This window comes from Azolla caroliniana, unplaced genomic scaffold (genome assembly GCF_043228905.1).
Source record: "Azolla caroliniana isolate FFs.n. ecotype wild unplaced genomic scaffold, voAzoCaro1.0.p SCAF_5, whole genome shotgun sequence".
Taxonomy (NCBI): Eukaryota; Viridiplantae; Streptophyta; class Polypodiopsida; order Salviniales; family Salviniaceae; genus Azolla; species Azolla caroliniana.
Genome location: NW_028230440.1, coordinates 1,904,796 through 1,930,359, shown reverse-complemented (window position 1 = coordinate 1,930,359; position 25,564 = coordinate 1,904,796). Strand labels below are relative to the sequence as shown.

Here is a 25,564-nt window from a genome sequence, read left to right as displayed (position 1 = left end):
TAGATTGATAGGACAATCATAAGGACGATGGTCTGGGAGAGAACTAGCTTTAGCTTTGTTGAAGATGTCTTCAAAATCCAAGTACTTGGTAGGGAGGGGAGTACCTGCCCCTTGTGAGCTAGAGGATGGGTTTGCTATTACTGCAAAGACAAAAATTTCATTTGTTTGCCCGGTTTCTCGTAATTTTTGTAGAGAGATGGGCGAGGTTTGGTGAGGTTCTGAATCTTGGTTGCTAGTAACAAGGCAGCTGGATTCAGGTTTCTGCTGGAAATCATTGATTGTTCGATTTCTCCAGTCAATTTCAAGATTATGAAGTTCAAACCAAGGATAACCGGATGCTCAGGGCTACTAATTATATTGAAGGAAATCATACAAGCAAAGCTACCAAAAACTACTCTGATTGGCTCAGATTCTTCAACTATATTCCCGAATGAAATAGGGCGACCATGAATGACTAACAACAGATGCAGGGCAAGGGAGGTTTTTCAATAGGATTTCCTCGAATAAAGCAAATTCTTTGTCCATAAAACAAGAGTTGGCTCCTAAATCTAAGAGAGTAGAGGCAAGAACTCGATGACACCTAGAAGTGCTAAGCTCAACTTGTGCTAAAAAAACTATGCTAACATGATTTGATAAAATGGAACCACTACTTGGGGGTGACTTTACATATTCATGACTGTCCAACCAAATGGCTTTGAATTTGGTTGGACTTATTCGTTTAATATTTCATCAAGTTGACTCAAGACTTCAAAACTATGGACTGACCATTACATGTGGAACTACTAGGGCTAGACGATCTAACTAGAGAATTGGAATGAAGATTCTCACTAATACTTACTTGATTTACTTGAAGTTTTGGCCTATGTGGGCATGTGATCGAGATGTGTCTTGGACCACCACAATACAAACATAGACGGTTTGCTCAACGTCATTGCTTCTCAGCTTCAGATAAAGGCCCTCGACAACGTGTTACATCGATCTCCATTGGACTTGGACCACCTAATGGAATCATGTGTGAAGTTTGGGTAGTGCTCGTAGGCGTCAAGGCTGCTACCGAAGCATATGTTTGATCCGTTCTTGGTCATGACACTAATTGACGCTCCGAACGTCGCTCGAATAAGCGGTTGTCACATCACAGTGCACGACTTATCGCTTCTGTAAGTGATCTTGGATCTTCATGAAAAGTTAATAGCAAATCCTTTACATCATTTCTTAGTCCATAGCGAAATTGATCCATTAAGGCTTCTTCATCCTACGGAATATCACAAGCTAGGAGGCGAAAATCTGTGGCATAGGTAGAGGTAGGACAGTCCCCTTGATGCAATCTTTGAATCTTGTTAATCGTTGTTCTAACAATATCAATGTCTCCAAAGTTTGCTTGAAATTCTCTAATAAAACCTTCGAAGTCTTGGAGAAGAGAAGACTTCTTTTCTAGCAGTGGTGCAAACTGCGCTAATGCAGTTCCTGTTAAGTGGGTCCCAACTAGTCCAACTTGAGATGCATCAGTCAGATACCTATTAGGGTGCATATGAATTACTAGTCGTACTTGGTTTAGAAACCCTTCAAACTGTGATCGATTACCATCGAACTTCCCAGGCAAACAAATCTTCGGTTCTTTGGGAGAGGTTTGTTGCATTGAAACTTGTTGATGAAGAGACCGCAATGTTGTTTCGAGTTGCAATACACGTATCGATAACTCATCATATTGTTGTGCCTTTTCTATGCTTACTTGTTGCAAATCTCCAAGCAATCATTGATTCTCTTGTTCTAACGCCACAAACTTATTTGTGAGATGCTCTAGTTCAGAGACGATGCGAACATACGCTTGTTTGCTAACTGACTCCATGGAGAGGATAACGTTTGGCAAGATTCTCAAGGAGAAGGAAGGAAGGAAAAGAGAGAGAGAGAGAGACAGAGAGTGAAAGACACACACACACACAACAAGGAATAAAGAGAGAAGGGAGGAAGATTTTGGTTCAAACTGTCAGGGCCAAAGTTAGGAATGAGTTTTAAAATGAAGAAGAGAATGAGAAGCGAAATATATGAGCGAGATAAGAAGAATTTGATAATATATTAACAACGAGAGCAATGTTTACAAGAATATGCCGAAGACTGGCGTTGAACCAGAATGGTTCATCAATAGTCAAATACATGTTTATATAGCAGGGTTTGGATACATGCATGCTCGCCACCTCATAGGCCCGCATGATCGCCACTTGGCATTCATGCAAGCATGCCCCTTGGCAATCATGTGTTAGCCTATGCAAGGTGGCGACATTTCAATAATATTATTATATATATTTCCTATTGATATAATAGAATTTATTATTTGATATGTACAATATGATGTGTCCTAATGGATGGGGTTGTATGCCTTCTTTGAGGAGGTCATGGGTTCAAATCACCATAAAGCTTGTTGGGTTTTGTATACACATGACAACAACCCCTTAAGACTTGGTAGAGACCTTTGGAAGTGCAACACTCCTAGGTAGGTATAAGTCATGTTGGCATATTCAGGAAAACTTGATCAATATCACCATAATCAAACTTCAAAATAATGAAGGTTCAACGTGGATCTATTTTTTCAAATTTAAGGTGAATCGTCTTTAATAGTTACGGGCCTTGAATTGTGAGATGTCAAACCATCAACTCAAGCAATCTTATCCCTTGATTGTTATTGAGTACCTAGTGTACTTAACGGGATTAAAAAAAAAAGTAGGGAAAATAGAAAATTATAATGTGATTAGTGACAAGAATCTGGAACAAACAAAAGAAAAAGATCAACAAAAAAAGTAACATAATTAGCTCACAACTAACTAGTTAAAAAACTAGATGCAATTAATATGGATAATTAGGGAGCCTAAACTTCTCGGTTTTGGGCTCATCTTATATTGTGAGGAATCCCTTATTATTACCTTCTTACTTAATATTAACACTTGTTTTGCTCATGGAGCTTACAAAAAGGTGTACCGAACGCTTTAAGTATCAATCTCTAGTCCCCCACAAAGATAAGAAAATGATGTGTTGTCCTAGAGGTGTTGTTACCCCAATGCACAATTTCCTCGAGCAAAGTACTCTCACACTCAAGTCTTCTTGGGCGGATTTGAGCCAATTTACACCCAGTTGACTGGGGCAAGTCGAGTAAAAGTGAGTATTAACCATTCTTAAGGATGTTAACAGAGTGTTATTCACTTCAACATATTTACACGAAAACTCTCAACTCCAACACTTAGAGAGAGAGAGAGAGAGAGAGAGAGAGAGAGAGAGATTACTGAAAAGAGCTTTTTATCCAACATTGGGAAATAAAAGAATAAGTGGGGAAGAGATAATAAGTTAGTTTTTATACTTCGCCTTGCATTTAAGTGCTTGCCTTTGTCCTGTTTCACATTATTGCTACATGATGTCATTTATGAGGCTCCAAGCTTTCTCTCTTAAACTCTAGATCTAGAAGATACACTTGCATGAATTTCTCACCTAGTCACAATGTGCACTCTCAATTTTGACATTCATTACTAAATTTATTAAACATCAGGAGACGCTACTCACTTTCACATGTCTTACGTGAAAATGCTATATTTTTTTGTCTCATAAGTCATTCTTTTATTGTCAACAAGTGTAATTCTTCCATATCTCCCCCCACTTTGGTGCAAACAAACAATTATATTCATAAATGTGTGCGAAAGAATAATCCCCCAACCCCTTTCTTTGGTAGCACAATTGAGTGGTATTGTCATTATATTGGTAAGCAAGATCAACACTCCACCGAGGAAAGAAATTCAACTATGTTCCAATAAATAAATTTGCCACATCAGTACTCCCTTCAAGTTTTGTAGATATTCTCTATCTTCATGCCTATCATCACTTTCATAAGCATTGCACATATCCTAGTTGTGACACAATCCCTAATATCTCAGAAATAAGAAAACGATCTCCATCTCTAATTTTAGGTCGATCTATGTGAATTATGCAAATACCCATTTGTCTTTGCTTTGAATAACAATGAGACAAGACTTGCCAAATCAGCGAAATGTAACTCCAAATCTAACGATCAATTAGACATTGTATGAAATGACTCTCTCTCTAGTTGTTTGTTGGGTGGTTTACATTGTAGGATTAAAATCATAAAATTTGGAGAACCTAAGCTTTATCCTCGCCATGGGCTACGCTTTATCTCGTAAATCATAATGAGTCCCCCATGGATGTTGAAAATGTGCACTCTCTTCGCCTATTGGAATGGTGGTTTAATGCTTAACATTGAAATGTCATAAATATGCGAAACCCCATGTGCCGTCTTCACTATGGGCTTGGCCTTGTCTCGTAGATTGAAATTCTATGGACATTAAAAAGATATTTACCCCTCCATGCCTTCCTCTCTCCCCCCTGTGTTTCCTCATACCAATGCTAGTGTATGTGCCAATGAATTGTAGGCAATGAAGCGCACATTGAGCACTTAGCTTGATTAAGAGGGGAACGTCTAGAGGATACAAAGACCTTTGTATGAGCTAAATCAACCATAAGAGGGTGAAATAACTAGCCACACATAACATTAACTATTCAATATACACAATACAATTATATCTTCAAAGCATATAGTTTTGATGGTGTCCATACATTGTGAAGTTTTGAGTAATTTGCATATAAAACTTAGTGTGCCATCTTCATGAATTTGCCTCATGGAAGCATCATGTCCTCGATGACATGATGCCAATATTTATACTAGTTTAAATGAAGATCTTTCCATAAGAAATTGTTCCTTGCCATTCTTGCTCGACAAGTAAGTAGTTTATGGTTGGTTGAATAAAAGGTAATATGGGATGAGCCGGAGCCATGATGGATCATGTGTTCATTCAAGCAACTGTTCAATGAATCAAATAACTTTTAATAAAAATATTGATGCATGGGGAAATGAGTTAGTTGCAAAATGTAATACTTTAGACAACAACAAGAATTTTTGTGCGAAGCACAATGTGATTGGTCAAAAAAATGTTTGATTAAGATAAAAACTAGAGATACGACACTAATTGAAACAGGCACATGAAAATATGAACTCTAACTACAAATATTTTTCCCTTGGAGTGATTTGGCTCTTTATACTTGTTACAAAATGAGACCTTGGTTGAGCTTTTGAGGGTAACAAAATGGCTAGTGATGGAGATCCCCAAAATGCCTCACTCAGACTTCCTTGATTCCTGAACTAACCTTCTATGACGTTTAGTTGATGAAATGCTCATGATTGCCAAACTATTCCTCCCTTCAATGCCAACGAGTGCTTGAAGCACGATGCACACCCTCCTCTCCGAAAGATTCTCAACATACTCTAGCTCTCTTGTACCGAGGCTCGAAGTTGTAAAGTGAGACGGTCTCTCTCGAGAGGCGGTTTCGGGAGAGCAAACGAGCAGACGTTTGTTTGTTGGTCTTCGTGAGGGCGATTTCAAAGAGCCTCGAAGGGTACGAAATGAATGGAAAGATTTAGAGTAAGTATATTGAAGAATGCTGCACATTTTCTAGAGAAGGTCTCTGCGGCGGCCAAGTGTGAAAGCAACCCCCACATTTTATTTAGGGTTTAGGGTTTAGGTTTAGGGTTTGTGATATAGCTAAGGGCACGTTTTACTGCGGTCTCTGTGGCCGCACCATGCGCTAGGGTTAGGGTTTCCTGTTTGCAGAAGACGTGTACTGTCTCTGCGACTGTCTGTGTATCTCTGTGGGGGGGTTCTATTGTAAGGAAACATGTATTGTACCTGAAAGCATATGTGTCAAATATGCAGACATAGCATCATAGCCCCTCCGAGCCTGCAGCATCACCGTCTCGGCCATGGTGTATGACTGCAATAAGAAACAGTAGAGAGGGCAAGAAGGAGAGAGGTACTCTTGGTAAAGTACGAGAGGATGGAGCTACTTCCATTCATCCTCTTTCAAAGGTCAAGCAACATCACTCATGCAGTCTTGCAGACGCGTAAGACCCTACCGACACACACATGAATGATACCACCACATATACATCTTTACATGTTTCTTACATTCGTATAATATCCATGGAAAACAGAGTTCTCCCCTGCTTATGTATACATGTCTGTGCACATGTACTCGAGTAAATGAACAGTTAAAATACAAGAAACAGGGCACTTCAAACCAATGCGACAAAACCAGAGACAGCAAATGCATTTTGTTGCCGTCATAACTGTTAATGCAACAGCTTAACACATTGCAAGATATTGCAGTGAGCATCATTTCTAATTTTGCACATTCGGAAACCCCAGGTTTCTGAATGAAAAGAAGCCCAGAATTACCTATCAGAGTTTGTGATCTAGGTAACAAGTATTTTCCAGAGTAAATTAACTGCATTGCTACACGTTTGAGTAGACGGTAAATACAGAATATGTTTTGGAGTGCGGACAACAATTGTCAATGCTTAACAATATTGCTTCCTTCATACTTTCCTCCATTATTTAACCTTTGTGGAATTGAAGAGCTTCTCTTCTGGCTCATCAAATTCAATTATTGTGACTGTTGATTTGACAATTAGGAAGGAAAGTGCTCCTGCAATCAGACCTTGACGTAATTTACTCCAAGATTGAAATCCGTCGTCTCCGAATGTGATTGTTTTTTCACCAAGTTCATGAATATGCAATAAAAAATTTGAGCTTTTCGATTCATGTTTTTGCTCCTTATTGCCTTTCATAGTGATCATTTGCCTGTATGGTATTATGCCAATGAATTTTGATCGCAAAACGAACAATTGGGGGTCATTGGATCATCCAATAAGCTCATGAGCTTGATAATACAGAATGAATACCATTCCTCATCATGATTAGATTTGACTGTTCAGCATTGAATGCTGATTGCACGTGAGTCTCTACTCCATTTCTCCCGTCAGAGCATCCTCACAGCATCCTCAACTTGTGAGTGTTTGGGAAATTAACAAGTCTTGTTAACCTACCGAGAGTTTTGAATAAACAAAGATCAACTTGAATCATTTCGAGCCTTGGAATTGGACGAAATGGCTGTTCAAAATCAGCATTTATCTATCAATTGATCAATGCACATTGTGCATAGCCCCCCTGAGACCAATCATTTCGTCTTAATGAAATTTGATGTTGAAGAAATTCATTATGTAAATGTTTGTCTAGTGAATGAAAAGCTCATTTTTATGATGGTTTTTCTTTAAAATGAAAAAACAATCCTGGTTGGTTTTTTTTGTAGGTCGATTGTTCTTAAAAGTCGATATATCTTGTTACATTATAACACGCGTAGTATGTTAATTGATATAGATTGTGAGTCTCCTAAAGGAACTCGTAATGTCAATGTGATTGGCCCCAACTCCTCTAATGTCCCAAACTCCATTGACGATTTAGAGAATGAGGTTTATGTGGACTAGGCTCATGATCAGAATTTAGCACTATCCCTTGACATGCCTTTAACATGTTCACCACCTCTCTTTGGACTAGGCCTTCTTTTTATTAGTTGTGGAGCTTTTTTATAAAGTTTCTATATGTACAACTTTTTACCGTCACCAATCTCTTTACTCGATCGATTGCATTGAGTACACAATTTTCTTTATATTCGATTGTGTGTATCAAACTAAAATGAATTATATGGCAAAATGAAGAAAGCAACATGCTGTAGTCTTTCCGAAACTAGTGGTTTCAACCTTTTGGGTTTACTATTATTACTATTTGTCAGTAATGACTGAAATTTCTACAATAGTAACTACCCAAAAAATAGTAGCTTGATGGTATGTGCGGCATTCATGACTAGTTTATTAGTGGTGGAATTTCTATAGACACAAAAAGAGGGGATTTCATGCCACATCTTTCTGACATATCTTGTATGTTGTGATGTAGCTACACTATACATAGATAATCACACGAATGTACATGCTTTCTACTTCTCTTTTGATGGCTCATATTGAGAGAAGATAGTGTTGTATCCTAAACATGCATTGCGAGAAGATAGTGTTGTATCCTATTTCATCGACTTACTTTGGATCTCGTTTTATAGGATCGTCTTCCCTTCATAATTGCATGCATTGCTTCTCATTATATGCATTAGTGAATACGTGAGCACGTGAGCCACGAAGGCATTAACACAATGGCATAGCTGCTTGTGTGTTGGTGAGGCCATTATATTCCTCTTCAGTGCACATGAGCTACAAAGATAGTGTTATGCATGGGCATAGTGGCCTTTTACTTGATGATGCCATTATAACCAATACCTATGGCATTTCTTTTCCATAAATTCTGATTTTGGAGTTGGAAGATCTTGTATTGTTACTATATCTTAATTAACGACATGAAAGCATTACTGAATGTAAGCATGTCCATGATTATGAATGATCACTATTTACTATCTACGCCATGCAGGGATATCAGGAGGCATCTCTTATTTTTATTTATAAATTATTTTAGGGGACTATAAATCAGTGCTTAAACATTCCCTTGCTTTAAAAATTGATGGAGCATATGTAATAGTGGCACAACATTTCTCTTTTCATTCTTGTTGAGACATATTGTTCGGAGTAACATTTTGCTAATTCGCGGTGATTCAGAGGCTTTGGTTATTCTTTTAACATATCTAGAACTTATATCTCCATACTTTGCAATGTGGATTTACAAACTCATTAACTTGTACGTATTGCATCTTTCTCACTCAAGGCATTTTACTTTAGAAACATTCCATTGTAAACAATTATTCCCCATGTTGGCTTACCACATGAGGATCTTTGTCGTATACTCAAAGTCACTTATCAAGTTATTAGGAAGACAAAACATAGTCTAGTTATGGGATCATTCTTGTCGGTTTTTAGTAATATATATTTAGTATGTTATCTTTGACTGACGTCCACTCTTTATGGTTTGGGTAATTTGGAGTGATGCAAGAATTCCACTTCGATGTGTATCAACTTATAATATGTTTAGACTAAACATTGCTATGTACTCTCACTCCTTTTTAATATTTGTAATTTAATTAGCAAGAGGGAACCCTCAAATCATTGCATATCATTACAAAGAGCAAAATTCCTCTCTTAAAACTTCTTGATGTTATGCCATTGATAAAATGAGCATCAAACTATCTTTCATTGTAGAGTGCGCTTGGTCATTTATCATTATGTACTTGCTCTTTACGGGATTCCAAACCTTAGCCAACAAATCATTGGAGTTCAACCTCACAACCTGGGCTAGAAGATATTATATACATATATGTTGGTCTTCGTGCTTTGAACCTTATATTTTAATCCAAGCACAACTTTATGTTGCATCAAGTATATCAAACACTTTCAAGCAAGAGTTTCTCTTTCGCACTTGTATATATATGTTTTCCTATCTCTCAAATAAGTGAATGCCTTTGGTCTATCTTACTTTCAATTGCCTCAATACCTCTCATTTGACCCTTGCATGTTTCCTTCATGGATATATTTTCCAATTACTTACTCTTTTGTTGGTCATGAAACTTTAAGTTTACTTGAATACATTAATCAACACGATTTTCAATAATAAAACAAGACTTATCACTATAAATGGTGTTGAGGTACTTGAACAGGTATGCATATGTAAGTTTTGAAAGAGAACATATATTTGTGTCAAAATTAATATCCTTATATAGCTTGCCATCGATATTTGACTATGACATCCATCCTTACATAGTTATATATTGGTTCATTGATCAAGTTGTCCAGTGATAATGATGCCACAAAACTTTATGTAATCCACAAAAGTGCATTTAGGATTAAGGCATTTGATACCTTATGAAGTAGGCTATGTCAATGAACCATTTTTAAAACAAATAACTGTGCTTGATTACTTCATAAAGGAATATGTTGAAGTTTATATGGATGGTGGTGATGATGAGTGTGCCCCTACAAATACTGGTGAATGGGTTGATCATGAAGGAGGTGGTCGGGAGGTATGAATTCTTGATAGAGAATGCGGGGATAGCATCGATGCACACAGCAGTGACACGATTCAACACAGTGGTGCTATTAGATCGCACCAACATTGGTCCCTCGCGAATTTTGGCTACACATTGTCGTGACAATACACAAGACCTAGTCCTAAAGCATGATTGTACAGCACATTCCGTCATGTTTACACCGGGCCTCAATTCTATCCGCCCACTATTCATCTTCAGTGACACATGGTGCTCTTCCGGCCAATTCTTGCCTGATGGTACACTTCTACACACGGGTGGTGATTTTGATGGGAAGTCTACCATTCGTAGATTGTCTCCATGCCCTTCTTCTAGCACATGTGATTGGGTTGAGTTCCCACACAATCCAACCACCTCCCTTGTAGATCCTCGTTGGTATGCCACCAACCAACTTCTTCCCGATGGGCGTGTCATAATTGTGGGCGGTCGTTCCGTTTTCACATACGAATTCTTCCCTCGCCCCCCTTCGCAACGTAGCTTCTTCCTCAAATTCCTCTATGATGTGAACAACTTTGAAGGTACGATTTCATCCTACTTTCTTCAACCGTCTTTGTTTTATAAATAAACAAGCATATATTACAAAATAAGCTTAATGAACCATCATCATGATTCTTCGTCTGTATTCCCAAGCTCCAAATCGCAATACATATACCACTCTCACTTAATATTTATCATAGAGTTAAAGCCTAATAATATCCTTGTATTTTATATTGCCAATCATCCGGTCTCTTGCATTGCATCTGTTGTTTATCCTTTGTCTTCACTTATAACCAATGCACACAATGAACGATCAACGAGGCCCACAACTCCCATTGATCAACAACAAACATTTCCCATGTCCATCCCTGCCTAGACCTTCCCTCCCCTTACATGCAAAGGTTGCAATAGTTGGTCGCCCAATATGTTCATTTCCTTAGTGGCATTTGGCACAAACTTCCACATCTAACTTGTTTGGTAGTACATTGGGTAGTTATTATTTATTAACAAACTTTATGGTTTAATCCTTGTCTAACTCCTTCAGTGTAAACTCTTTGGATCATCTTTGTCCTCAACAAATACAAATGGGTAATTATCATCCATGAGTAATAATACCCAATAAATTCCTCCATGAACCAAAATATTCATAGATTTTATCTACATTGTAGGCATAATCCTATTTACTGATTTGGCTATGAAACTAGGGAGGTGTTTTCTAAGAATAGGCAATAAGGTTTTTGCTTTGTCACAAGCATTTTTTGATGTTATCCCATCACCTACACCATCACCTACATGATTACATTTTTGTTTTCAATATAAAGTGCAGGTTAAAACCATAGGAGGTGAATACTCAATGATTACATAATGCCCATCTTTTCGTCAATTATTTTCTTATAACACAAAAATATTTTTTCTCTCATCAAAGATACATTCCACATTACAAATAACAAGAGATAATGTATTTTACACTCTTACAACACTCTTACATATCATACTCCGAAAGAAATATGTGTGGGGCATTGTGTACACTTTTTATTTGAAAGAAATATGTACAAGGCCTTTTACAAAAGTTTGGTTTTTTTTATGTTAGAAAGGCTATACCTTGAAATATCCTAAGAATATGTATCGTAGAGTAGATTTTATGGAGCTTCAAACCTATTTCCTGCAATTTAACTAATTGAACTATACTTGAAATATTGCAATGTGGTTGCAAATATCACAAGGAACCTTGATTTCAAAAACTTTACCCAAGGAATTTGCAATGCAGTGTAGTTTGTGCATCCATGATCAAAAGCTCAATTGTAGCTTTGGGGTGCAAAAGAAAAAGTGAGTATGGTGGCAAAGAATGGAAGGGATTAGTGCTAAATAAAATATTTGTGCTACAAAAGAATGTGAAACTATTTTCTTGATACATCATAGTTTAAATTAAGGTAAGTTTTTGAAATTTTCATATTCCAATATATGATGAACATGACAAATGTCATGATATGCAACGTTAAGGCACTAGGTTCCTCTCAAGTAATGGGTTTGATGTCACATTCGTGATTGAAAAAACATCCTCATTATTTCAGTTTGAGAGCATGCATGTTTAAGTGTTCGCTCCTAGAGTATGCTTTTAGAAAATTCATAGTCATTTGTTTCACAATACAAAGAATGCAAATGCTAACATTAGAAAGAGACAATTAATTAAAAGACTAATAAACTATGCTAAAGAGCTCAAGATTAAGAACAAGATATGTTAATATCTTGATGGATGCATGAAAACATGGCCTATGGGACCCTTAAAAGAGTGTTATAGTGTACCTTAAGTATTTCATAAGGATGTTTGTGTTCTTAAGTAAACATACATATGTTCTGAAGGGGGCAAGTTGGGGTTTCCATCTTGGAGACATGGTGTGAGGTTGGTGCATTTTATATTTGATGGTGGGAAGCATTGTAACCCCACTTGTAGATTTGCACTTGTGAATAGTCAGTTAGTCTAAAGGTTTGATTCTTGGTCATCGAGTTAGAAAAGTAGGTTGCCAAATAAGGAAAGCAATATACAAACAAATCAACATTGTCAATGCTTAGGTTCTTGAATCTTAATATAGATAAACCCAATATCCAGCTTCCAATCGGGAGACTAGCATATTGGATCTTGAATGTTTTTTCTTTATGCAAAATGGTTATGTTAAAACACGAGTACATTTTACGCTACTAAATTCAAATAGAAAACAAAGGATTCATTATGATGTCACAACTCGAGGGTTTCTTCCAAAGTTGATGCTAAATTTAAAGCATCCTGGACTCGCTTGATTGAAACAAAATGAGATGTTATATTCAAATTGAGATTTACAGATATACTGTTTTTAATCACAAACACCAAAATTTTATAAGTGCTTGAAATCTTCAAAAATATGAATACAAATACTAGGAACGTATCTTATTATTGATTAGTAAGCCTAAACTTTTGGACCATTTGATGTAGGTGATAATTTGTATCCATTTGTCCACTTGTTACCGAATGGTCATCTCTTCATTTTCGCCAACCGTGATTCCATTTTGCTCGATTACAAAAGTAACATTGTCCTCAAAACCTACCCAACTATTCCTGGGAATCCGAGGAACTACCCATCAGCTGGAAGTTCAGTGCTCCTCCCCCTTGATGCACCTACTGACAACTATCAATCTGCCGAGGTGCTAGTTTGTGGTGGGGCACAACTTGGAGCCTTTGCTCAACCCAAACTACAACTAGGATGTTCAAATACATGTGGAAGAATGGTCGTTACTTCTCCTAACCCATCATGGACAATGGAAACTATGCCCCTTAGAAGGTGCATGGGTGACATGATCCTCCTACCAAACAGAGATGTTCTTATAATCAATGGTGCACAAAATGGGTCTCAAGGATGGGGTTATGCCTCTAACCCTGCCCTTAATCCGGTAATCTATCGTCCAAGATCTTATCCACAAGCACGTTTCATCCTCCAACCTGCGGGGACAATCCCTAGAATGTACCATTCAACTGCAAACTTGCTTGTCGATGGACGAGTTTTGATTGCAGGGAGTAACCCACATGAATTCTACACCTTCGATGGGGATTTCCGCACAGAGCTTCGACTAGAGGCATGGTTGCCCTTTTATTTCAATGCACCATACTTACCAAGGAAGCCAACCATACATTCGAGTCCAAATAGGTTGACCCATGGTTTGGTATTTAACGTCACATTTTCATGCCAAAGTTTCCCTATGGTTGTAGAGATGAACTTAGTGAGTTCATATTTCAGCACACATTCTTTTTCCCAAGGCCAAAGACTATTGAGAATGAAGACTTCTCCTCCCATACAAGTTGGGAATAACCTATTTGTTGTGACAGTTACAGCACCCCCTAATGACAATATAGCACCACCAACATATTACATGATGTTCCCAGTGGTGATGGGAATCCCCGGGGTTGCAATATGGGTGCAAGTTGTGTCTCCTTAATGAAATATTGTGGGGTGATCATAGAGTTTATCAGGTTCTAGTTGAATCATCAAGTGAATATTGTATATATGTATATAGTAAACAGCCATGATTTCTCAAATATGTGACCATTTCATTTTTCTAGCCAAAGCTCTCATTGATAAATGTATGTCTACGTCTGCCCAATGAGATTGGCTTCTAATGAAGTGATAGCAAAAACTTGCACATGATTGTATGTATGTATATGAACAAAAAATAAGGAGGGCTACTCATCATTTGCATGGATATTTTTACAATGACATTCTACACATACTAGGATTTCTAATGAGAACTCCTACCCTAGTTCTCTCCTTAATGAAGACTATGATGCTTCATTGTTAATGAAGTTGGATATTTACACCATATGCTTTGGAATCCATCGTTAGATAGAGCATACACCAAAGAAATCTTCTTGGAGATTTGGAGATTTAGTAGTTGATCACGGCAGCTTTGTTTTATGAGCAATGGATAATTACAGTATTAAAAGTTCATGAACACTAAGGTCTTACTTTCCATCTAACATACTTCACAACTGGCTTTCCATCCCTGAAGTAAGGCACATTAATCAGCTAATAGAGTGGACACATCATATGTTGGAGCAATCTCTAGCTCATACATTGAGTTTGGTATGTGCAATGACAATGAATCAAGCAGTAGATCCCCTGAGAGTGTAGGTAGAGATCTATGCCCTGAGGCGACCATAACAGTCCAAATTGTGGTCAATCAAAGGGTCATGCATCCCTAATGGGCATACTTTAGCTTTATTTAACCGATACTAATGTCAACCAATAGATTAGAAGGAAAGTAAGTAGAATTGAGAATAGGAGTGAAAAGCACATAAAGGTGTCTAGCTCTTTTATATATCCAAAAATCCTAGATCTATGTCTTGCCCCAATCACATTGACATGAGTTCTTGGTTAAATTACCCATTTCAATTGGTCTACTTGTTTTAGTTCTTTTCTCGCAGTCTTTTCTTTAGTAAAGAACATGTCAAGTTTACAACCTCACACATATATTCAACACAAGAAGAGAGATCAATACACTTACAAATATATAAATTGATACACTTTCTTAATAAATAAAAAGTCCTTGGCACTATGAGTTTATTGAAATAGCCGTAAAAGTTGATAGATTTACAGACATTTTTTAATTTTCAAGCTAGGCTTGTCGAGACAATAGCCTGTCTCACCAATAGTAGACACAGCTAAAAAACAATGGGTTGTATATACGATATGTACCTTGAAATATACATTACATATATAACCTTTAAAAATACATGACCCCATGAGCTGAAGGTGATATAAGGAGAGAAGCTACTCCCTTTTGTTATCCTCGAAATCTTTATCATCATCAAGGCTAGATTTGGTATGGTTGTCCTTCAAGTTACTCTTATGTGGCTCTACACTCACAATAGACGTTAAGAGAATAGCATCTTCTTCGTCGAAAGACCTTCCAGTATCTTCTGAACACTCAAATCTACACCCCACCCACACACATAAAAAAACGTTGTAAGGGACACTCTTAAACCTAGGGAAAAAACAAATATTCTAGCACACTCTTAAACCTAGCATAAAACACCCACAAAGACGAGGAAATCTACATTCCCAACTATTTCTCTTCTATATAGAAAATCAAACAAAAAATCAGAGGAGTTTACAAACAAAAAGGGAAAGAAACAGGGAAGATCACTTACATTTCAGAATTCTGTGATGGTGCCCAAAGGGTGCAGAGGAAACTTAACAATAGCAATGTCAGGATACTCCAGAAAGCACTAATCAGCCATGCATTCCTCCATTCTTCACCATTTGCATCCCTGGTCTTGAAATAGAACTGAAAAAAATCATGACCACCACCCTCACATGGTTACTTTCGTGCAATATGTTTGCAATCATATGACAAAAGAAGTCAAATTTATCATCATTATTGATTTCTATTATAAATTACCTCATAGCCTATCCAAGCTACTGCTATCATTACACAAATTGACAAAGTATTTGTAAGTTTTCTATAGAAGTTTAGCTTCACCATCCATTTCCTGGCCTGAAAAGAAGAAGAAATAATCACTGGTCATCCTCTCTCTATCTCTCTCATACTTTATGAGGACGTGAGTGATGCCATCCACAGGTATATATGTATGTAAATGAACATGCATACATACATACGAACCTTTTTATACAGTTTTTTCTTTGTTTTGAGTGAGCATTGAAGAGACAAGTGTCTTACCTGGAGTTTCTCGAGTGTTTTGGATAAGGATGCAAATATCCATATAATGAAGATACCATCCAAGATAGCCACCGGAAAAACAAAGAAGATTTTGGTTTGTCCAGAGAGATCATTGACAGCACCAACATTCTCAAAGATATCCAAAGCTTCAGCCGCAAGAAAATAAGTGCCACCAAGTATGGCTATCTTTAAGGTTTCAGCACCTAGAGTAAGGCGAACAACAGAATAGCCCATTGATATGGCCAACATAAGTACTCGTGAAATCACTTTCTTTAGTGCCCCGATCGTTACTGCCCAAATCGTTATGCCAATTGGTCTAAAACCACTAGAATTGAAATTTGCATAGTCAAAGTACCATAGAGTTGTCTCACACATCCCCAATGCTATAATGAGTGTAAGGTATTTGTGCAATTGCACCACATCTTTCCAATTCCTAAGACACAAAAGAAACCATGCCAATCCAAGAAGCATATACGCAAGTGACAATTTTCCATAGAATGATAACAAGGGTGCCATGCTTCCAGGGAGGTAGCCAGAAGGATTTTTCCAGATTGTAGACCCATCTATGATTAGATCTTTTAGCTCGGGATCACAAAACACGAAGAAAACATTATAAAATCCCGTCTTGGTGATGTTTACCCTTTCAATATGTATTGAAGTTTGAGGTAGATTTGCTTCGAGATTGATGGAGATTGAGACTGGCCAATGTGGGTCATATAAAGAAGGTTTTATGATGACTTTCCCTTCATCGCATCCCTCATTCTTTGCCAAATCGGAGGTGCAACAAAGAGCATCTCTTCCCCCAACATTATCTTTATCCGATACTTCAAAAATGATGACTTGAATCAAACCACCTTTGGATCTACTTATGTGTTTGAAGTTGATCGAATCAAATCTAAAAGAAAAAAAAAACATTTTCCATTGAGAATTAGAGATTGGTTGACACATTAATCCAGCTCTTTGAACAAACAAAGCATAATGCAACAAATCCATGAAGTAAGCCACATATATGGATGGGGTGAAATATCATTAAAAGGGAAAAAAACTCAAATGTACATAGCATTACTACATGAAAGCAACAACATACATACATATATTAGAAAGGAAAAGATAAAGTCCTTACTTAAACTACAACACCATGCATAATGTCACAAATCCAACATATATAGACATGGTCACATAGAAATATTAACATTAAAAAGAGAGATAATAAAACCCTAACATACAGAAAAAAATGACATACATATACATGCATATAGATGAGTATGCGCGTGCACGCACACACACGCACGCAGTTGCTTTGATGTTGAATATGCATACAGACATACATATTGATGTGTAATTATACACGTGTAGCTGCTTTGATGTGGAATAGGCATACATACATCTAGATTTGTATATATACATACATGTCGTTGCTTCAATTTGGAATATGCATGGACATATGATATTCCACATCAAAGCAACTGAGTGAGTGTATATATTTTTGTCAAATACCATATTAACATGCAAAAAAAATGGAATTTACTTACTTCAATACCACGATTTTAGCCTACATTATGGAAGGATTCTCTTTCGGATTAGATTGAAGACTTACCCAATGTAAGATCTACCATCTGCCACACCATTTTGACTAGATCTTGAAGAAGAGGATTTCATTCCTTCACTCCCACCATAGAAAGCAAATCCATTCTGAAGAGCTGAGAACTGTTTGTTAGAGTAGTGATGAACAGAGCACTGAACATTCTGGATACTGGCAGAATGGATCCAGATGAAGAAACAAAAGCAGAGGAAATGGGTTCTCATCATTGGCACATACTCATATGAATTCAATAAGCTTTTTTTCATTGCATTATGATTGAAAAATAGAATTCCGATCCAATTTAGTACAACAGAGTAAGACAAGTGTACATATGTGTAGTTGGTTTGTGTGTGTGTGTGTGTGTGTTAAGAAGAAGCTGAATGAGAAGAACATAAGGCTCTGATTCCATACAGTGACAGAGTAAGAGCTTATTAGGATTTGTGAGCTAATAATAATAACTTGACAAAGACAATCAAACTGCCCCATCTGTGTGTCATATATGATATATGTATATGTGGAAAAAGGGTCATCTTTTTCGTCTTTGTCTTTTATTTTTTGGTCTGAGCGGTCGCAAACTCTCGTTCCATTGATCTACTATGTGTACATAATTCGCTCATCGTGAACTCGTTATTGCCGGTGCACAAAACTGGTCTTCACTGACTCGTTCGATTAATACCATCACATGGTGAGTGCCTTGGGTAAAAATGTCCGCATTCGAAATTTTGAACTAGAACGGAGCACCATTGGTGACACAATTTCAAACTCATATGGGCTCCACAAGCACTGCATACCTTGCTAGATCTAGCTAGGCATGATCATGGGGTGGTCGTCAATGTTTCTTGTTTACGACATTGCTTTTGCTAGAGAGAGAGTCTCTTGCTACATATTGTTTATGCATTATATAGAAAATCACAAACTTTTGTGCATTTGAGACACGAGGACATGAGTATGCAACTAGATGTTTTGGAGGAGCAATGTGTTGCCGACCCTAAAAAGATCCTCGTGCACTAATAGCTCTCACAAAGTACAAAAGGAATTGGTTGTATAAGGTGCATGGATACACTAGTGTGTATTAGGTGAGCAATAGTTTCATATATTGAAACCCAAAAACTGAACATAATTTAAACAATAATCCAATTTCTTTCATGTTATGTAGTTAGGCGTAGGATATAATATTTATTATAATAGCTCCAATTTCCCATAAGCATAAAACAATTTCTTCTCTTTAGCAACGGGGACTATCATCCTTTTATATCCATGGACTATCATGTGGGGTATAGGTAGGTAAGCTTACTTCATTTTTCTATCAAAGAACAAACAAGTGTGTATGTGAGAATGTGATGTCTCTTCCATATTATTGTGTCGATGAAACAATTTACGGCCATTCTCTCTTGATTAATCTACATGCATACTTCATATTCTGTATCAAAATCAAAATAGAAATCTTGTAATGATTGTTACAAAGTAGGTGTTGCCCTAAAGACTATAAGCAATAAAGCACCATAATTGAGTGAGAGTTTGTTTCAACAATCAATGGAATGTTTGCATCTTAACATTAAGCTCTAGTGCTTATCATCTTTATAAGGATACTTAAAATGATAGAGATTAGTATAATGAATTTGCCATGTCTCTCGTCGATTTCTATTGATGAAGAAAGCACAACCAACCTCTTAGAATATGCTCTCTTGTTTTGTGATGATAGTCAATGATGATGCAATATTGGTGAGAAATTGAGAATGCATTATGTCAAAAACCACAAGCATGGCACACCATCGACCCAAACCCTAGAACCTAAACCTTGAACTAAATTCCTAATTCTCAAATTATAAATGATTCCTTGCATTTTACTTGATAAATTTCTAGATGTGTATAAATGTAATGTTATGGCTCCAAAACACATACAATTTAAAGACTACTTGAAACCCTAAACTCAAAACTTCAATGTTAAACCTCGTACACACTAGAATAAAGCCTAAACTTTAGGATCAATTTCAGTAGTCCATTCCACTTCCTCATCCAACATTATTACTTAATTAATTATCTATCATGGTGATGTTGATTCCTATGCATAGTGCCTTTCCCCCACACCCACTCATAAAATCTGACTATTTATTGGATGAGTGCTATCGAAGCAGTTTGTCTTGCTTTACATTTGGATCCCTAAACAAGTTGTCGATGATAAGTCAGAGGAAGGTGGGGATGACATGAAGTCAATGTGCCCTTTGCACCTTGTTCATGCTTTCTTTTGCTTTTGGAGCATTCCAAACACGTGCGCACTAAATAAGAAACCTAATCCTAAACCATGAGCTTTAAACAATAAAAAAAATCACCAAATGCCATAGATATATGATATACACTTATTTTATACCTTGGCCTCACCAATAGAGTCTCAACAATGTCTAAAAATGTCATATTGAAGGGGGAATAACTAGTCCCCTTATCTTCATATAGCTCAACACCTAAGGCTCCCATACGAGTATGTGTCCCCACATATCATAGGTCCATCTGGGTTAGTCCTAGTTCCTAGGTTAACTAGTTTCCTAACAGTCCTATCCATCAATTTAGTTTTACAATTGGCTCCTAAGGTTATGCATATACATAATATGTTGTAAGCATAAATATGATGCAATACTTTTTAATCATTATGAGGTGCAATATGAGCATGAGAAGTTGTCGATATGTTGATAATTGTTAGCGCAAAATTATGTAGACAAGTGTCCACATTGATACTCATAAGCTCTAATGATGTTGTAAATTTGTAATTGTGATGATCCCACGGAGAATTACAACTATTACATGTTGGAATGTAAGAAAGGGATGGAAATATAATTATGCGAGGGAAAGTATGCATTATTTGTTATGAAGTTATTTTGTTCAAGAAGATTATATAGAAGCTACAAGTTGTAAGTAGAAGAGCAATCATGGATGTGATGGCTAACAAGATAACTAATTGCATCATGAATCGTAGAGTAGTAACTCTACCAAGACTTCAAATTAATATGAAATGTGAAATGTGATAGGTACACGCATGCAGTCTTCTTCCACCTAGGTTCAAAGGTATAGTGTGGTAAGGTTGTCTTCGATCGTATGAACCAAAAGAGCTTAAAAGAGACGATCTAGTCGATCCAGAAGAGCTTAAAAGAGACAATCTGGTGACACTGTCCAAAGGGTGCATCTTTCATCGGGTGTTTGGGGAAGGGCAATAAATAATAGGCGGCTTCTCTTCGGCGTGAGTTCTATGATTCTTCGCATTACAAGAAGCCTCTTCTTCTTCTTCTTATGTCTTCTATCTATCTACTACCTACATATAGCAAAACATAACCGTTGCAAAAATCACACCCTATGAATATGAAAGAATCAGAAGAAGAAGATGTAAAGTCTCTCTCTCTCTCTCTCTCCATATACACACAAACACACTACTTCATCTTCAAAACTCTTCATTCTTTTCTTACTCTGTTGTTTTACTTGTGCTCTGTTTCTTCCATCCATCTCTACTTCCCAACAAAGAACTAAGTCTCTGCTCTCAGAGCTATGGCAGTGAGCAACAGCCTTGTGGGCACCCTTAATTTCATCGCATTCCTCCTCTCTCTCCCCATCATAGGAACAGGGATATGGCTAGCCAAGCACCATGACACAGACTGTTATAGATTTCTGCAAGTACCCATTATAGCCCTAGGAACATTCATTCTACTTTTATCTTTAGTTGGATTCGTGGGTTCTTGTTTTAGGGTTTCCTGCCTTCTTTGGGTCTACTTAATCATCATGTTTTTGCTGATTTTGCTCCTCTTTGTTTTCACGGTTTTTGCCTTCGTTGTCACTAACAAAACTGCTGGAGATTTTGTGAAAGACAAAGGTTATAAGGAGTATAAGTTAGGTGATTATTCCACTTGGCTTCGCCATCAGATGAATGTGACTTCTAATTGGAATAAGATCCAGAGTTGTCTTGTTGAAGCTAAGTTCTGTGATAAACTGAGGGATAAGTATACATCTGCAGCGGATTTGAATAATTCCACGCTTACTCCTGTACAGGTATGCGCCTTTTCATAGCAAATTTGATCACAGATATGTGCATTCATGGAAATCTATGTATGACAGCAGGTATAAAGATGCATGCATGCATGATTATGTATGCATTAATTGGATACATGTGGGCTGCTTATTAGAGATAGATGTATCGGTTGGACATATCCACAAGATCATAGATGTATTGGACATACCCATAAGATCATCGATGTATTGGACATATCCACAAGATCATAGATGCATTGGACATATTCACAAGATCATAGATGTATGTATTGGACATATCCACAAGATCATAGATGTATTGAACATATCCACAAGATCATATCAAACATTCATATGTGATGTCTTGTTATTCTTTTTAGGCAAATGCTGATCTTTGTTTGTGGAAATTTAACATCCCACACGCATCTGTGGTGAACTTGGAAGAAGCATGATCATATTCATCTGGAAACTGTTGCATTCATGTCTATGATAGTTTTTTCTTTTTGCATTGAAGCATTAGCTGTAGCTATTTATGGGTAAATTAGGTTGATGTTACATTGCATTCTTTGATTAATATGTGGGTGTGTGGGTTGTTATGTAAATATAGTGCTAATTTTCATGTCTAAAAATGTAATGTAGGGTGGATGCTGCAAACCTCCGGTAGCATGTGGATGCTCATTTGTGAATTCGACGTATTGGAACAACTGCACAACCCCATCGCGCGACGACGATTGCACAACTTATGACACCGATGACACCATCTTGTGCTTTGGTTGCAACTCCTGCAAAGCTGGAGTCCTACAAAACATTAACAAGGATTGGAGGCGAGTCGCTGAAGTGAACATCGTGGTCCTCGTCTTCCTCATCGTTGTTTATTCCGTCGGGTGTTGCGCTTTCCGTAATGTGAGAAAGAATCGGGATTACATTAAGCGAGGCTATGCTTAGTTCGGAAGAGGAATATAGCTCAAAAACCTTCCTCGTAGGAACCCTCTTTTTTTCTGTTTTCTTTGGATTGAGTCCTATATCTTGGATTGTATACCAAAAGGCTCATTTGGTTAGAAAAATGCATCTAGCTTATCGATCGCAGCCAAGTTTCTTTCTGTTATTATGCTTGTACTACCTGAAGTACATGTTGCATTACTTTATGTGAAGATATATGACCTTATTGAGGTCATAACATTTGAAAAGTAAAAAAAGAAGATGCAATGCCTTCTTGTCCACATTACTTGTTCATATTGCTTTGCATCCTTGTTAGGTTATGAAATGTTTTTACAAAACTTGGCCATAGCCGTGGGTGCGAATCACGATGGATAGATATAAACTTCAGCAAAGTATATGCAAATTGTGTCGTAGTAAGAAAGATAGACAGTAAAATATGAATTCAGATACCTACAAGCAAATAATGCAACATGGGCAAATTTCAAGTTGGGAGTGAATCTGCAACTTTAGATGACCCTTTATGACTGATACTAGAAATAACATATGAAAAAGTTCACTAGTTTTCGTCATCATGGCTAAGTATCAAAGCTTAAATACTCTACTTTTCAATATATGACCAAGCTTGTTTCTTAAATAGCTTTTACCTTCACTATTGGCAAAGCAAACACTTATTTCATTGGGAGCACCTTAATGGAATCTTCACGTGGGTGTAAAGTAATGAGACTATGGTGTTGGATATCACAATTACGGTATGCAACTAGAGATCTTCGTTATCCAGTGCATATGCTCCAAGTAGGTGAAGTACATCTATACCAATAAGACACATGTCTAATGTTGTCGTAATAAGATTATCTTTTCATAGTAAGACTCGCTGTTATATCACTTCAGTCTTCTTGACCCCAATATTCCACAATCCTTCCATTCTCTCCTAGGTATCATCAGCATGCATTGTTACAATAGTTCTTGCTTTTGGACATGAAAACATATTTATATACCTTTCAACATAAGGTGGTATAGTTGACCAATGCGCTTAAAAGATTATGTTTCTGCAAGCTGTAACTTAATCTATATGTAATCTAGAATCTCTCGTCTAGCTCATCCAAAGCATGTCTCTTCATATGTCGGACTACTTCATACTGCTTAAAAAAATATGTTTCTACAAGCCGTAACTTAATCTATATGTAATCTAGAATCTCTTGTCTAGCTCATCCAGATTCCAAAGCCTGTCTCTTCAATTGTCTATACATTTCTGGGCCAATTATAACAATGATTTGAATCTGTCGATCTTACTTTTCAACTTCCTAATTTATTATTCATGTTAACGTGAGCTTTTCTTCGTTAACAAATTACGATGGATATCAAAGTCACAAGGGTTTTGAAACATCACGTATCCATAATTGCGACATATTCTTCATAGGCATTATTATTACACCACACAAGACACTGACGAATTTGTTCTATACCAATTGGTGAGATATATGAAAGCCAACACAACAGGGGAAATCAATCATGTATCTACATTTTTCTCCTGTTCTTGGCTGATGATGTTTACCATTATTATGAAGTTTCAATTGAAATCTCATTTGCTATTTTTCTTTTTTCTTTCTTGTAAAAGAGGAAATAAAGACCCTCACTAATGTGCAGATGCTAATGAAAATCACAAGACGTTTCTTGGACCTTTGACTTTCCATATCCTCATTTTGATCCTTTTTCTGGATGTAATATTTTGTGTCATGATATTCTTGATTCCCCATTGTTTCCAGATTTGTTTTCTTCGGTCATTTGATGAACTGAGCTGTTTATATTTCAATTTAAAAATTTGTTTTTTGAGTTATTTGGAGGTATATAGCAATTCATTGTAATGTGGGATCTGTAATGTGAAAACATGCCTATATGTCAACATAGGGTCATTTATTTTATATTTAATGATTGATGGTTGAAGTAATAAAGAAATTGTGTGACGCACTAGTAGTCTAGTAGTCTAGTTTCACATTCACCTGTCCAAGAATCTGGTTATGTTTGTAATTATGCTATTCACAAATCAATACATCATGAGCCATAAATGTAATAATAAATTAATGAAATAGTTTGTCCAAAATTATTGCTATCTTAGAGACGCGCATTGAAAATAATGATGTGTATGTAGATATAGTATCTTGATAGCACCAGATTCCAACCTATATAATATGGAAGATTTTAATATATGTATTCAATATCCTGAAGACTATATAAATGGTGCCAAAATCATCCACAATCATGTTGATGGTACAAAAATATACATGTCATCACCTTTAATAAAGCCTCTAGTGATGTTTTGAATATGTTAAATCCATCCAGAAAATATTTTACTTGCATATGTTTTGAACATTTTTACTTCCTTCTGATGCACTTCTAAGAGGATGTGGGTTTGTTTCTTTACAATATTATGTGCTCAACAACTCTCTCCGTCACCACAAACTAATCTGCAACTTGACTAGAGATTTCACAGGGAGCTGTTTTCGAACATTTCCAACTCTTCACAAATATGCTACCCTTAATTTATCCAAGAAAGAAGAAATCATGACACCTCATTCATTTCCATCTGTGACTGCAGAATACGTCAATGAGGTAAAACTATTTGAAGCTTTCTACTATCTTTAAAAAGACTCAATTGGACAATGCATGATCCATCCATCTTCTTCTTCTTTCAGCACGGGCATGGGCGTGTGTTGTGTAATGAGAGAGAGAGAGAACTTCATTATAAGTAGCAAAGAAAAAATAGAGAACTAATAAAACTGGACAAAATCTAAATAGTACAAGTTATTATCTAATAGCAGACTTTCAGTAGGTAAATGAAGGTCAGCAGAAATACAACCTCACCACTTTGAAGCATTGCCACATTTAATCTTTAAGTGAATTAACTCTTTGTGTGGTATGGGTATTGCAACA

At 36.8% G+C, this 25,564-nt stretch overlaps 3 protein-coding genes across 3 annotated transcripts; 2 read left to right on the top strand and 1 right to left on the bottom strand.

Annotated features, from left to right (window-relative positions):
• Nucleotides 1–9,202: 9,202 nt before the first annotated feature.
• On the top strand, nt 9,203–13,989 carry LOC147863576 (aldehyde oxidase GLOX-like). Its single transcript, XM_087320395.1, has 3 exons — nt 9,203–9,537; nt 9,808–10,442; nt 12,869–13,989. The coding sequence occupies exons 1-3, from the start codon at nt 9,515–9,517 to the stop codon at nt 13,864–13,866; spliced, it is 1,656 nt and encodes a 551-aa protein (XP_087176521.1). The 5' UTR covers nt 9,203–9,514; the 3' UTR covers nt 13,867–13,989.
• Nucleotides 13,990–14,932: 943 nt separating this feature from the next.
• Nucleotides 14,933–18,155, bottom strand: LOC147863575 (uncharacterized). The gene is made up of 5 exons (XM_087320033.1): nt 17,705–18,155; nt 16,108–17,002; nt 15,829–15,924; nt 15,578–15,714; nt 14,933–15,360 (listed from the first exon to the last, which is right to left on the bottom strand). The coding sequence occupies exons 1-5, from the start codon at nt 17,953–17,955 to the stop codon at nt 15,198–15,200; spliced, it is 1,542 nt and encodes a 513-aa protein (XP_087176159.1). The 5' UTR covers nt 17,956–18,155; the 3' UTR covers nt 14,933–15,197.
• Nucleotides 18,156–21,072: 2,917 nt separating this feature from the next.
• LOC147863574 (tetraspanin-8-like) lies at nt 21,073–22,783 on the top strand. The gene is made up of 2 exons (XM_087320599.1): nt 21,073–21,718; nt 22,337–22,783. Exons 1-2 carry the CDS (start codon nt 21,221–21,223, stop codon nt 22,640–22,642), a joined length of 804 nt encoding a protein of 267 aa, XP_087176725.1. The 5' UTR covers nt 21,073–21,220; the 3' UTR covers nt 22,643–22,783.
• Nucleotides 22,784–25,564: the final 2,781 nt, after the last annotated feature.